Source organism: Amphiura filiformis, chromosome 13 (assembly GCF_039555335.1).
Source record: "Amphiura filiformis chromosome 13, Afil_fr2py, whole genome shotgun sequence".
Taxonomy (NCBI): Eukaryota; Metazoa; Echinodermata; class Ophiuroidea; order Amphilepidida; family Amphiuridae; genus Amphiura; species Amphiura filiformis.
The window spans coordinates 16,263,122-16,278,163 of NC_092640.1; the positions used below are offsets into that span (position 1 = coordinate 16,263,122).

The window sequence follows — 15,042 nt, forward strand, 5'->3', positions numbered from 1 at the left end:
GTCTATAAATCATACACAGATTTGAGGTCAAAGGTCATTAAGGGGTCACTTCCGGTATAAAACCAAATTCCTTCAAAAATTTTTATTAGCTAAGAAAAACATAGGGGAGTGACGGTATGTGCACATATGAATTATGTTAACCTAATGCATATGTGGTATTTTTTGTTTGAGGTCAAAGGTCATTAAGGGGTCACTTCCGGTATAAAACGAAATACCTTCAAAATGCTACTTCTCCCACAAATTACATAGGACGGTGACGCAACTTGCACACATGCATTGCTATTACTCAGTGTCTATGAATCATACACAGATTTGAGGTCAAAGGTCATTAAGGGGTCACTTCCGGTATAAAACCAAATTCCTTCAAAACATTTTATACGCTAAGAAAAACATAGGAGAGTGACGGTATGTGCACACATGAATTATGTTTACCTAATGTATATATGATAATTTTTTATTTGGGATCAAAGGTCATTACGGGATCACTTCCGGTCCAAGACAAAAAACATTCAAAATGTCCCTTCTGTCACAAATAACATGGCAGAGTGATACTATGTGCACACATGCATTGACATAAGGCAATGCCTGTGGGGTTTTCGTAGATTTTGGGGTCAAAGGTCATTAAGGGGTCACAACACGGCTGTGTTCGTGGTCTTAGACCACAGCTAAGTCTAGTTATTCTTACGACATTCTAAACATGTTAAAAATATAATAATATTTATGACCCCAAAGGTCAAAGTTTAGGGGTCAAAGGTCAACTGCGGCGGCTTGTACTCAGAATCTGTTGACTCTAGTTACCAGTGTTCGAATTTAGGAAAAATAAATGGTTGTCCCACGGACAACCAGATTACAATTTCTGGTTGTCCGTCTAAGTTTTTGGTTGTCTGTAGGCCTACAAATGTGACTTTTGGCTAGATTTATGGTTGTCCGGCGGACAACCGAATCAGTATTTTTGGTTGTCCGGCGACTTTTTTAGTTGTCCCGGGCAACCGGACAACAAAATTTCGAACGCTGCTAGTTACACAGCCGTTGACGTTAGTCACGGCTGTGTCTTTTTTCTTACAGGTTCTTTCTTTCTTTACACAGCCGTGACATTAGTCACGGCTGTGTCTTTTTTCTTACAGGATCTTCTTCTTTCTTCTTTCTTTCTTCTTCTGCCGACCATTACATTTGCTCTAGCATTTACATACATGCATCGATTTTGACCTAACTTGGTCACTATCATCACTGACCATGTCCCTACATGTCATATGAAATTCGTGGGGTCAAAGGTCACGTAGGGGTCACAGGGGTTAAAAATGTGATTTCCACTCAAAATGCTACTTCTCCCACAAATTTCTCAGGACAGTAACGCCACTTGCACACATGCATTGTTATTACCCAGCGTTTATAAATCATACACGGATTTGAGGTCAAAGGTCGTTAAGGGTCACTTCCGGTAAAAAACGAAATTCCTTCAAAAATTTTTTTTAGCTAAGAAAAACATAGGAGAGTGACGGTATGTGCACACATGAATTATGTTTACCTAATGTATATGTGGTATTTTTTTATTTCGGGTCAAAGGTCATTAAGGGGTCACTTCCGGTATAAAACGAAATACCTTCAAAATGCTACTTCTCCCACAAATTACATAGGACGGTGACGCAACTTGGACATGTGCATTGCTATTATCCAGTGTCTATGAATCATACACAGATTTGAGGTCAAAGGTCATTAAGGGGTCACTTCCGGTATAAAACCAAATTCCTTCCAAAAATTTTTATTAGCTAAGAAAAACGTAGGAGAGTGGCGGTATGTGCACACATGAATTATGTTTACCTAATGTATATGTGATATTTTTTATTTTGGGTCAAAGGTCATTAAGGGGTCACTTCCGGTATAAAACCAAATTCCTTCCAAAAATTTTTATTAGCTAAGAAAAACGTAGGAGAGTGGCGGTATGTGCACACATGAATTATGTTTACCTAATGTATATGTGATATTTTTTTATTTTGGGTCAAAGGTCATTAAGGGATCACTTCCGGTCCAAGACAAAAAAGATTCAAAATGTCCCTTCTGTCACAAATAACATGGCAGAGTAATACTTTGTGCACACATGCATTGACATAAGGCAATGCCTGTGGGGTTTTCGTAGATTTTGGGGTCAAAGGTCATTAAGGGGTCACAACACGGCTGTGTTCGTGGTCTTAGACCACAGCTAAGTCTAGTTCTTCTTCTTTCTTCTGTCGACCATTACATTTGCTCTAGCACTCACATGCTTACATCGATTTTGACCTAACTTGGTAACAATGATCATTGACCGTGCCCCTACATGTCACATGAAACTTGTGGGGTCAAAGGTCACGCAGGGGTCACAGGGTCAAAAACATGATTTCAACTCAAAATGCTACTTCTCCCACAAATTTTGTAGGACAGTAACACCACTTGCACACATGCATTGTTATCACCCAGTGTCTATAAATCATACACAGATTTAGGGTCAAAGGTCATTAAGGGGTCACTTCCGGTATAAAACCAAATTCCTTCAAAAAATTTTATTAGCTAAGAAAAACATAGGAGAGTGACGGTATGTGCACATATGAATTATGTTAACCTAATGTATATGTGGTATTTTTTTGTTTGAGGTCAAAGGTCATTAAGGGGTCACTTCCGGTATAAAACGAAATGCCTTCAAAATGCTACTTCTCCCACAAATTACATAGGACGGTGACGCAACTTGCACACATGCATTGCTATTACCCAGTGTCTATGAATCATACACAGATTTGAGGTCAAAGGTCATTAAGGGGTCACTTCCGGTATAAAACCAAATTCCTTCAAAAAATTTTATAAGCTAAGAAAAACATAGGAGAGTGACGGTATGTGCACACATATATTATGTTTACCTGATGTATATGTGGTATTTTTTTGTTTGTGGTCAAAAAGGGTCACTTCCGGTATAAAACGAAACACCTTCAAAATTTTTTATTTGATAAGAAAAACATAGGACAGTAACGGTATGTTCACACATGAATTGTGGTTACCCAATACATATTTTTTTATTTGGGGTCAAATGTCATTAAGGGGTCACTTCCGGTCTGAGACGAAAAACCTTCAAAATGCCCATTCTGCCACAAGTAACATAACAAAGTGGTGCCACGTGCACCCATGCATTGACATTAGCCAATGTCTATGGGCGTTTTAATATATTTTGGGGTCAAAGGTCATTAGGGGTCACAACACGGCTGTGTTCGTGGGTTAGACCACAGCTAAGTCTAGTTCTTCTTTCTTCTGTCGACCATTACATTTGCTCTAGCACTCACATGCTTGCATCGATTTTGACCTAACTTGGTCACAATGATCATTGACCATGCCCCTACGTGTAACATAAAACTCGTGGGGTCAAAGGTCACGTAGAGGTCACAGAGGTCAAAAACGTGATTTCAACTAAAAAAGCTACTTCTCCCACAAATTTCGCAGGGCAGTAACGCCACTTGCACACATGCATTGTTATCACCCAGTGTCTATAAATCATACACAGATTTGCGGTCAAAGGTCATTAAGGGGTCACTTCCGGTATAAAACCAAATTCCTTCAAAAAATTTTATAAGCTAAGAAAAACATAGGAGAGTGACGGTATGTGCACACATATATTATGTTTACCTGATGTATATGTGGTATTTTTTTTTTTTTTTTCAAAAAGGGTCACTTCCGGTATAAAACGAAACACCTTCAAAATTTTTTATTTGATAAGAAAAACATAGGACAGTAACGGTATGTTCACACATGAATTGTGGTTACCCAATACATATTTTTTTATTTGGGGTCAAATGTCATTAAGGGGTCACTTCCGGTCTGAGACGAAAAACCTTCAAAATGCCCATTCTGCCACAAGTAACATAACAAAGTGGTGCCACGTGCACCCATGCATTGACATTAGCCAATGTCTATGGGCGTTTTAATATATTTTGGGGTCAAAGGTCATTAGGGGTCACAACACGGCTGTGTTCGTGGGTTAGACCACAGCTAAGTCTAGTTCTTCTTTCTTCTGTCGACCATTACATTTGCTCTAGCACTCACATGCTTGCATCGATTTTGACCTAACTTGGTCACAATGATCATTGACCATGCCCCTACGTGTAACATAAAACTCGTGGGGTCAAAGGTCACGTAGAGGTCACAGAGGTCAAAAACGTGATTTCAACTAAAAAAGCTACTTCTCCCACAAATTTCGCAGGGCAGTAACGCCACTTGCACACATGCATTGTTATCACCCAGTGTCTATAAATCATACACAGATTTGCGGTCAAAGGTCATTAAGGGGTCACTTCCGGTATAAAACCAAATTCCTTTAAAAATTTTTATTAGCTAAGAAAAACATAGGAGAGTGACGGTATGTGCACATATGAATTATGTTAACCTAATGTATATGTGGTATTTTTTTGTTTGAGGTCAAAGGTCATTAAGGGGTCACTTCCGGTATAAAACGAAATACCTTCAAAATGCTACTTCTCCCACAAATTACATAGGACGGTGACGCAACTTGCACACATGCATTGCTATTACCCAGTGTCTATGAATCATACACAGATTTGAGGTCAAAGGTCATTAAGGGGTCACTTCCGGTATAAAACCAAATTCCTTCAAAAATTTTATTAGCTAAGAAAAACATAGGAGAGTGACGGTATGTGCACACATGAATTATGTTTACCTAATGTATATGTGGTATTTTTTTTTATTTGGGGTCAAAGGTCATTAAGGGATCACTTCGGTCCAACACAAAAACATTCAAAATGTCCTTCTGTCACAAATAACATGGCAGAGTGATACTATGTACACATGCATTGACATAAGGCAATGCCGGTGGGGTTTTCGTAGATTTTGGGGTCAAAGGTCATTAAGGGGTTAAAACACGGCTGTGTTCGTGGTCTTAGACCACAGCTAAGTCTAGTTTCTATTGTTTCTCTGTGGTCGAGTATACCGAATGAATTCATTACACAATAGTAGCCTAAATTTAATAAATTACATTTATTTAATTATTTATTTATTTATTTATTTATTTATTCTTTTATTTATTCTTTATTATTTATTTATTTATTTATATATTTATTTATTTATTTATTTATTTATTTATTTATTCTTTTATTTATTATTTATTTATTTATTTATTTATTTATTCTTTTATTTATTCTTTATTATTGATTTATTTATTTATATATTTATTTATTTATTTATTTATTTATTTATTTATTCTTTGATTTATTATTTATTTATTTATTTATTTATTTATTTATTTATTTATTTATTTATTTATTATTTATGTATTTATTCATATATTTATGTATTTATTTAACATTACCTTAGGTCTGGCCTGGGCAATAAGTAAATCAATCTCTGTATCAGTCAGAATGTCGTGGAATAACACCACGTGTGGTTCATTTGACAACATTTCTTCCTTTGCAGGTCTGATGAAGAGACGTGGTTTGTTGTAGTGATTGTAACGACAAATCATATTGGTAGCACGCTGAAGTTTAAGGGAAACACACACCAAGCATTTTAATATAAGTCTTGGCACTGGTCACGCGGATCCAGTGCTGGACGTGACAGACCATCACTGGCAATAACCAACTGACAGGCTCTATAATTATTGAAGACCGAATTAAAAAAGACTAGTTTGCGTCTGACGTCACTGCGGTGTGATTGGTTACTGAGCTGCGCAGTACGGCATTTTTGGTCTGGTTGAAAGGACGCCAGACACAAACTAGTCTTTTTAATTCGGTCTTCATTTATAACGACTGCTTCGCAGTGTTCGAGGGCATTGCGATCAAAGGAGCTAAGCCAATTCTATAACAAATCGGGAGAGACAGACGTCCATATAAGGCCCGGAATAGGGCCTCTACATGTGATGAGTATGTGCATACCAGCCCTCAAAACCCCGCTCAAAACTTCAAGTAGGGGCCCTTCGGTTGAAATATAATTTTGTTTCGTTTGGTACAAAGCCTGATAAATGGGGTCATTGGGTAGCAGACTGTAAAATGGTATGGGCGTCATTGGTACATCATCGTACATGATTGGAAAAGCCAAAGGGGTCAGCTGAAATTCTTGAGAGTATTCGGGAACGGGATAGTTGGTTGCGTAGATCACGGAGAGACAAACATGACCCTGAACACTACAATATGTACCGTATGTTGCGTAATAAATTACACAATGACATCAAAAATGCAAAACGAAATTATATTGTTGATAAACTTGAGGAAAACAAGGATAATCCAAAGCAATTGTGGAAACAACTTAAAACCCTTGGGTATCAGAAAAGTACTAAGGAATCTAACGGTATTGTTTTAGATGTTGAGGGTGAAAAGCTTTTGACAAAAGGGATGTTGCGGATCATTTCAATCATTTTTTTACTGAAATTGCTTCAAATCTGGTTGGTAAACTTCCCAAGCAATCTACTTTTGATTATAGTGTTAATACAGACACATTTAAAGATTTTTATAAGAATGTTCCAGCTGACTCCTTTGAACTTCAAGAGGTTTGCGAGGAGTTTATTTTTGAGGAATTAAACAGTCTTAATACAAGCAAGAGCACTGGACTTGACAACCTTCCAGCCCGTTTTATCAAAGATGCGGCAGAGGCTATTAAAGGGCCAATCACTTTCATTATCAACCTTTCTCTTCGGTCCGGCATTGTTCCAACTCAAATGAAATTGGCAAAAGTCATCCCTCTCTACAAAAAGAAGAGTAGGCTGGATGCAGGTAATTATAGACCTGTTAGCATTCTCCCAGTTGTCTCCAAAATTTTAGAAAAGGCTGTCTTTTTCCAATTGAACAAATTCCTGGTTGAAAATAAACTTCTTTATGAATTCCAATCTGGCTTCAGAGGATCATACTCAACTGACACTTGCCTCATTCACCTTCAAGATCATATCAGAAAGAAAACTGCTGCTGGCTTCTATACTGGGATGGTTTTATTAGATATCCAGAAGGCATTTGACAGTGTTGACCATAACATCTTGTGTAACAAACTGTCTGCCATGGGTGTTAAGTCCACAGCCTGGTTTGAATCATATCTTTGTGATCGTAAACAAATTGTTCAAATTAATGGGGTTGAGTCTGATCCTCTTGTCATAACATGCGGAGTTCCCCAAGGCAGTATTTTAGGTCCTCTTTTATTCCTATGCTATGTTAATGACATGTCCACTTCTATTAATTGTGTTATGTTGCAGTATGCTGATGATAGTGCTTTGATATATTCCGACAAAGATCCAGAGAGAATCAGTCATGTTCTTCGTGATAACTTGGAGAGCTGCAATAAATGGCTTATAGAAAATAATCTCTCTCTGCACACAGGTAAAACTGAACTGATTCTCTTTGGATCGAAGCGTAAGGTCAATAATGTTTCTGATTTTTCTATCATTCTTAACAATGGTCAAATAATTAAGTCTAAGCATACTGTTGTTTATCTTGGTCTAGAACTTAATCAGTTTCTTGATGGTGAGGAAATTGCAACCAAAATTGTGAAACAAGTTAATTCTCGTTTGAAATTCCTCTACAGACAAGCAAATTTTTTAATCAAAAAGTGAAGAAAATGGTCTGCTCAGCTCTTGTTTTGTGCCTGTTTGATTATTCTATTTCCTCCTGGTATTGTGCCATTTCTAAATATCATTCGATCAGATTGCAGCGAGCTCAGAACAAAGTTATCAGATTTATTCTGGGCAAAGATCACATGTATCATATTAACAAAGCTGACTTTCAGGATTTAGGCATTTCAAATATCAGGACAAGGGCTGAGCAGCTCCGTTTGAACCATGTTTTTAATATTTTTCATGATGTTTGCCCAAGCTATATGAAAGAAAACTTTGTCAAATTATCTCATCTTCATCGTTATAACACTAGGGGTAGCAATTTTAATTTCCAAGTTCCAAAAATCAAAACAGCAGATTCTGCTTCCTTTTTTTACAATGCAATCCATGATTGGAACAAACTTCCTGAAAATGTCAAATTGTGCAATATAAAATCAAGGTTTAAAAAGATGCTAAAATTATCCTCTTAGACCACATGGTTATATAGTTTTAAATATTGTAATTTAGGTGTTTCATGTTTTAAATAGTTGTAATATATATATTTTTTCATTGTTAGTTATAAGGACTCCTTTGGAAATAAGTCGCTGACTTTAAGGGATATCCTTGGCATATTATCGTGTCAATTTTTATGTTTTAATTTGTATTTTATAATAATTATGTTTTTGTATATATGTTCTGTGCAATATGTTATTTGACTCTTACGATGATATGCTTAATAAACTCAAATCAAGTCATACATAAAAGGGTCATGGCTAGAAGTAGGATGGTGTCGTTTGGTGACAGTCTACAAACTGTAAATAAACTGGGGGTATTTGTTGATTTAAAGTATTTAATAATAAACGAGGGGCCATTGTGTAGAAGAAAATGATAAATAGGGGTCATTGACAACTAAGAGAATTTAAAAAATGAAGAAGGATTGGATACGAGCGTGTCTATAAAATTGGTCCAATGACAGCACATGCCCGTCATCTGTATTAAAGTTGCCCACCTTCCCCCGGGAAATATTTAAATTTGAAAGAATTCTTATGTGGAATATTTTCCCTCCACGGCAAATGATTTAAGTTTAACATATCAATTTATAAGCGCTCTTTAGCAAAGTCATAGTTCATTGAATTTACAGCCGTATGACAAAAAAGGCGAAAATAGTAACTTCTTGCTCATTTGCAATTTAAAGAGAATTGGCCATTGCTCATCAAAATGAAGCTAATATATGGACAATATAAGTGTGATCTTTCATTTAAGGACATAAAATCTTTTTTAAAACCTACATTTTGGTCACAAATTGTGCTTGGATAGGTCGTTTTCAATAATAATGAAAAAACGTAATGAAAAAAGTGTTTTTAGGGGGAAGTGTTAGCTTTCGTTCGATATAAAAAAATTCTGATTGGATGAAGAGAATACTTGATGTTTTGACAAAAGCCAATCACAGATGCCTATTTTCCACAAGTCATCCGCTAGAAGCTCACACAGCTCTTATGATGCTATGCACTCAACCGTCTAGTATAACCAAAGACTGTGTTGCGACAATTTACTGCTTGCTTGGAAGCTCTTGGACGAAATTGTGTGCTAAAGCTGTATCGAGGTGGAAACTGTGCATAGATTCGTTTATAAGAGAATCGTTTTGTAGACAAACCTTTCCATATGGTTTGTGAAATAAATATGGTTTATAAAGTTCTTCATACATATATTATGAGCAAGAAACATGCTATCAGAGCATAACATGCAATCCTATTTTTCCCATTTAACTCTCTGTTGGACTGGCAATATTATATTATATTATATTATATTATATTATATTATATTATATTATATTATATTATATTATATTATATGATTAACAATGAATTACCTGTACGCCAATGTCTTCTCCGCGACACAGTGCTTTATAATTCTTAACAGTCATATCTGTTTCGAATTTCTTTCTCAAATGACTTTCTTTTTGGTTTGCATAGACGTTATCAGGATCTAGAATAAACAACAACAACAACAACAACAACAACAACTTTAATTAGCAGCAAAATCCTTGTTCTCGGAAATAAATTAAATCTATGATAATTGACCTTTCATTTTATCAGTTAGGGACCGTTCTCAAACACTTGTAAGGGGGGCCTGATGCAAAAACATTTCATCGCGAAAATTTTTCGGGGCCTCAAAAATTTCAGCCCCCCCTTTTTGACATGAAAATTATGGGTCAACCCCATAGAAAAGCATATAAACTTAATTTTTCCATGAAAATTTGTGAAAATTTTTCAGGGCCCCCTTTTTGCATCAGGCCCCCCCTAACAAGTGTTTGTGAACGGTCCCTTATCAGATGTTTACTTTCGTATACTAAAAGTTCTAAATACTAAATGATCAAAATTTTGTAGCGTATAATATTTTTATGTTGGACCTAACTACTGTAGTAATTTACAATGACTATGGGATATCTCCGCCTTCGTCGCTAACACTTCCTCACGCTTGATATATTTCCCCTTACTTACAAGGGCATTTCGTGATCCACAGCATCATCCCCCCACTTTTCTCAACAAAAAAAAAGAGATTTTTATATCACTGGAAACCTCTGGCTACATAATGTTTATGTACAAAATATTTCTTGCAGATTAATTCGTTTAGCAAAGATATCGTGATTTTTTAATTTCGTTCTGGTATACCAGAACGAAATTACAACACTCGTCTATGGAACAGTGTAATACACATAATCATGCATAACTTTCAAACGCAAAATCGGAATCAACTGAAATTTTGGGAATAAGCTTTTTTCGTGGATATCTACTGAAAAATGTCATAAAAAGAGGATACTAGGATCACGAAATACTCCTTTAACAAAAAGTAGGTCAAATTAAAAGTATTAAATATTCAACCAGGGTTTGAACCAAAAATCTCTTGTTCCATAAGCTAAACCACTATTCTACGCGCGTCTATCTGTCCCCGGTATCTGTCAGAAAGTTTTTTGTTTGTTTATCATACTTACTGAATAACAGAATAAAGCGCCTACACCCGATATACTATTTCTTACGAAATTTATAATAATTAAACCTTGTCTCGGACTAGAGGTTGCGATACAAATGTTTAACAGGAAAACAAATAACGCAGAGTGCACTCCCGTTAGTAGGCAAAAGGGAGGAGGTCCAAAGAACCCCCTTCAAAGAACTTGTGAGTACCCTGCCTTACTGGGCCTCTGTGCAAAGATGAATTGGCTAAAGAATGCTCTTTTGCCAAAGGTCAAACAAGGAATGTGCTTTTAAAAGATATATTTTTATCATTTTCTGCTTACTTTATCTGATCTAGAGACGTCAATTACAAATTGATTTCCGCGATTTGTCTTTCTTGTGCCATTAAGGATATCGTCTGATAGCAGATTGTAACTAAGAAAAAACAGGTCCTACACGTTGGACTACATAATCAACTCTAAAGGGGGTCATGACATTTAAGTAGGCCTATGTGTGAGATTTCTTATGTTTAGGGAGTAAGCAGTATTCAGACTTTTTATTGTACGTAAAATATTGTATGTAACATATCTACGTTATTTAATCTATTCCCATTCTATTTCCAGTAATGTTTAAGTTCTAACGAATGTTTGATGATGTAAAATCGATAATATATTTCTGCTAGATATTATATGTAACATATTATCGATTTTTCGTCATGAAACATTCGTTAGAACTTAAACATTACTGGAAATAGAATGTCAATAGATTAAATAACGTAGATATGTTACATACAATATTTTACGTACAATACTCGGAGTCTGTATACGACTTTAATTTGAGACCAGACTCGATTCGATTAAATCGATCCATTTAAAGTTGTTTACCTTTTGTAGGTAATTTGTATGACATTTGACCTATTCGATTACTCCAAATAGTTTTGGAGTAATGGTTTTTCATTCAAGGAGGGGTTATTCCTTTTTGGTATATGTTTATATAACCCCAAACACATAACATTATAATATTTGGATGATACGCTGACATGTTGGCCTACCTAGATTCATAATCTTGGAAAGTAGTACACGTACTTCCTTCTCCTCTTTCATCTCTTCCTGCGAATTAGAAATGAAAAAGTATCATCATCATCATCGTTATCATCGTCATCATCATCATCATTATCATTTCTTACCCTAAGTCCATTTGCTATAACCATGATAATTGTGAAGGTTTTTGGGAGTTGACAATTCCGAATATTGATAAAAACCAAACTACACTATTGCACACTGGTTTTCTGTCAACAACTGATAAATTGGCGTAGTATTTTAGACTAAAATAGTTAAAATTGTACACACTCTCTTATCATTGTTATGACTTCTTGAGTACCCCTTTGGAACTTGTGGTTAGTGATATCAGTGAGGTAACCCATTAAACTAGTAAACACATCCAGTCAAAACCTTCACTCTTAGAGCAAATATTTGGGTCACTTGATTGCTATAAAGCAATGACAATGTTCGTCTAGACTTCTCCGTAGTCCACTTGCCCATTTTGCATACTCTGTCCATTACATTTAAGCATAAAACTCTGATTTATATTGATTTGTGTGCAACTGATAGATTTTCACATCTGTATCTGATCTTTTCAGTCACCGTACTCCCTCTGTTTGTTAGCTTCCCAAGTGGACTACTGACTTTGGATTGCGGTTAAGATTTTTAACACGAGATTCTATGGAGAGTTAGGCCAATGGAGTTAGGATGTAATGCATCTTTAAATGGATCTGCCTTGTGATTGGTCGCCCATATCTCGCTATTGTTTAGATCTTCCGGGCCCGCGCCATTACCATTAACTACACCGTACACAACTATCTGTGGTATTTGCGGCGCTTTTGTGTTGACGCGAAAGTTAATCTCTCATCAAACATCTAGCGCGTCTTGTACTATACCATGCTTAGTACTTGTGGTTAATGGACTGATAAACAAGTATGCTTGACTGTGTGTTTTTAGAGAGTAAAGTCCCGGGGTAAAATTCTGCTAAAAATTCAAAGTCCATAGTCGGATTTTCGGGGTTCGCTATCAATAAACTGGTAGATTCCAAAATCAGAATTGTTCAGTATTAAAGTGAGCCATTATAATTATGCAAGATAATGTTGCATTCAGTTACTTTTATTGTCACTAATTATCTGATATTTTTAACTCTTTATGACCATTTTACTATTGAATACTTTAATTTTAATAAACATCAGTACGGTTCAACGAAATGGGTTCATCATGACTAATAATAACATATTTTAAATAAAATTCGACTATGGCATAGTCTAATGTTCGTCTCACAACCCTCTCACAAATACGTACCTTCACAGAGCATTCAATCCTTTGAGTAAAAATATCCGGAAGCAAATAATTAGTGTCTTTGGTCAATCTGTTTTCAGCTTCTGTCATCCAATCGCATACATTTTCACTCGTACTTACTTGCCATGCTTTTACACCAATGTCAAAGCAATCAGTGGCTGTTTTTAGAAAAATATAATAATGATACACAAAATAATAACCCAGAGCTGATCAGAAATTGGTAGCAACTTGGAGGATCAAATGTAAACTTGTGATATCTAAGACGCGTACGCGTCTGTCAGTCTATGGATGGCGGAAACCTTCTAAAATACGCCTAAGATAATACGCCTAACCTTAGACGTCTAAGATCAGCGCTCGAAATAAGGCGCGTCCTTGCGTCAAATACTCGTGAAAGTATGCGCGGACCCGCACATTCCCAACGGTACGGGTCCGCGTGACCCGTAAAGATTGAACCAGGCAAAGAAGGAAATCCTAGTTTTGTTGTTCCACTGGAACATCTGGTTCACATTACACGTCCAGCTCCCTGGGTACACTTTCATTTTAGTTTCCCATCAAGTTTTCAACCCGGGATTTAAATTTTCTACAATCTACATACTCTTATCGCCGTAGCTAATAAAGGCAAGGGTCCAGGGTCGGACCCTTGAAAATTGGTGAGGACCCTCGAAATTTCAAGGCCAAGGGTCCTGAGGACCCTTGGATTTTTCTTCCTATTTCGAGGCCTGTCTAAGATGCGTTCTTAGACGTCTAAGATGCATTCTTAGACGTCTAAGATGCATTCTTAGACGTCTAAGATGCATTCTTAGACGTCTAAGAATTTCGCGGTAGACTTAAATCAACGAATCACAGGACCAGAAATACCAAACAACCAATCATCTTAGGCGTATTCAATTATTGACCAATGAAATCTTAGACGACTAAGATTTTACACACCTAAGATTTTTCTTACACGTCCAAGATTGACCATTTACCGTGACTAGTGATGGATAGTATCGCAAATTCGATCAAAACGTACGATGGACACAAGCTGTTTAGGCCGGTGTCACTTGTCACTGGCGCCTGTTGTTGTTGACCCGGTTGTTAGCCAGACTATAGATAGTGAAGGAGATATCTATGGCCAGACCCAGGTGTAGCCGATTGCAGGCTATGTCGGCACGGTTGGTGGTCGTGTTATTCGGTCAACTTGTTCTACTAGATATACCTGATACAATATGTGGCGGCAATTTGCCATAATTCAGCCGGATTATAATGGCACTTCCCTGATAATAGTGAATAAAATATTCGTAACTTAATATATAAACTGAACTGATTATCCCGCTAATGACCGACACTGTGCATGGTATCTGTAATACAACCTGACAGTAGTCTTCCAGGGTGCTTTCGCAAGATATCACATTGGTGATGATACCAGTGATGTATCGTTCGAGTCCGGACTCGGACTCGAGTCCGGACTCGAGTCCACTTTTTGTGGGTCTCGGACTGGGCTCGGACTCGGACACAAAAAGACTCGGCTCGGCTCGGACTCGGACACAAAAGGACTCGGACTCGAAGCCGAGTCCGGTCCGAGTCCAGTCAATTTATAAATCCTTGTAAAATGTGAAATGCTTATCTAAAATGTCAAAATAGATCTCAAATTTGTTGACTTTACTTATTTGGCCATTTTCCAAATTAATTGGGGCTGACATTTAGTAGTGATATAGTATTCAAGTTGTTATTTATTTCAAAACATCAATTGGATCTGAAATTTGATCCAAAATTGGTAGACTTTTAATTAATTGTCAATTTTCCAAATAAGTCGAGCCTTTCATGCACATCCACACATCCCTGGCACACACCAGATTATCCATTAGCTTAATATAATTATTATCATTAATTATGTACATCAGGATAATTATATCCAAGATTTATTATATTAATACTTTGCCTAGTATAAGTTCTTCTCAGTGTTTACAGGTGTGGTAAAAGAACTCTCTATTCATGTGACTCAGACCATGCTCAGATTGTACATGTGCATGGCGGAAAGTGTTCACTGCTCACACCAGTCACATTATAGTTCTTCATGTGTGCACTTTATTAGGGTGGGGAATATTAAAATGATGAACAAAAGCTATGAACATGATAACTTGAAATTCACCTCAAAAGACAATTTCTTGAAATGTTTTTCCAGTTTGCTGCTTATTTTCTGTATCAGTCAGAGTGTGAACATGGTGAA

At 36.6% G+C, this 15,042-nt stretch overlaps 1 protein-coding gene across 1 annotated transcript in view; it reads right to left on the reverse strand.

Moving 5' to 3' along the window:
• The window catches only part of LOC140167444 (prolyl 4-hydroxylase subunit alpha-1-like), a 34,560-nt gene that overhangs the window by 4,342 nt on the left and 15,176 nt on the right, over positions 1–15,042 (reverse strand). The window contains exons 5-8 of the mRNA XM_072190751.1: positions 12,837–12,991; positions 11,543–11,600; positions 9,411–9,526; positions 5,339–5,503 (exon numbers count right to left, since the gene is read on the reverse strand). Coding sequence (XP_072046852.1) covers positions 5,339–5,503; positions 9,411–9,526; positions 11,543–11,600; positions 12,837–12,991 — 494 coding nt within the window. The remainder of the gene's footprint in view (positions 1–5,338; positions 5,504–9,410; positions 9,527–11,542; positions 11,601–12,836; positions 12,992–15,042) is intronic.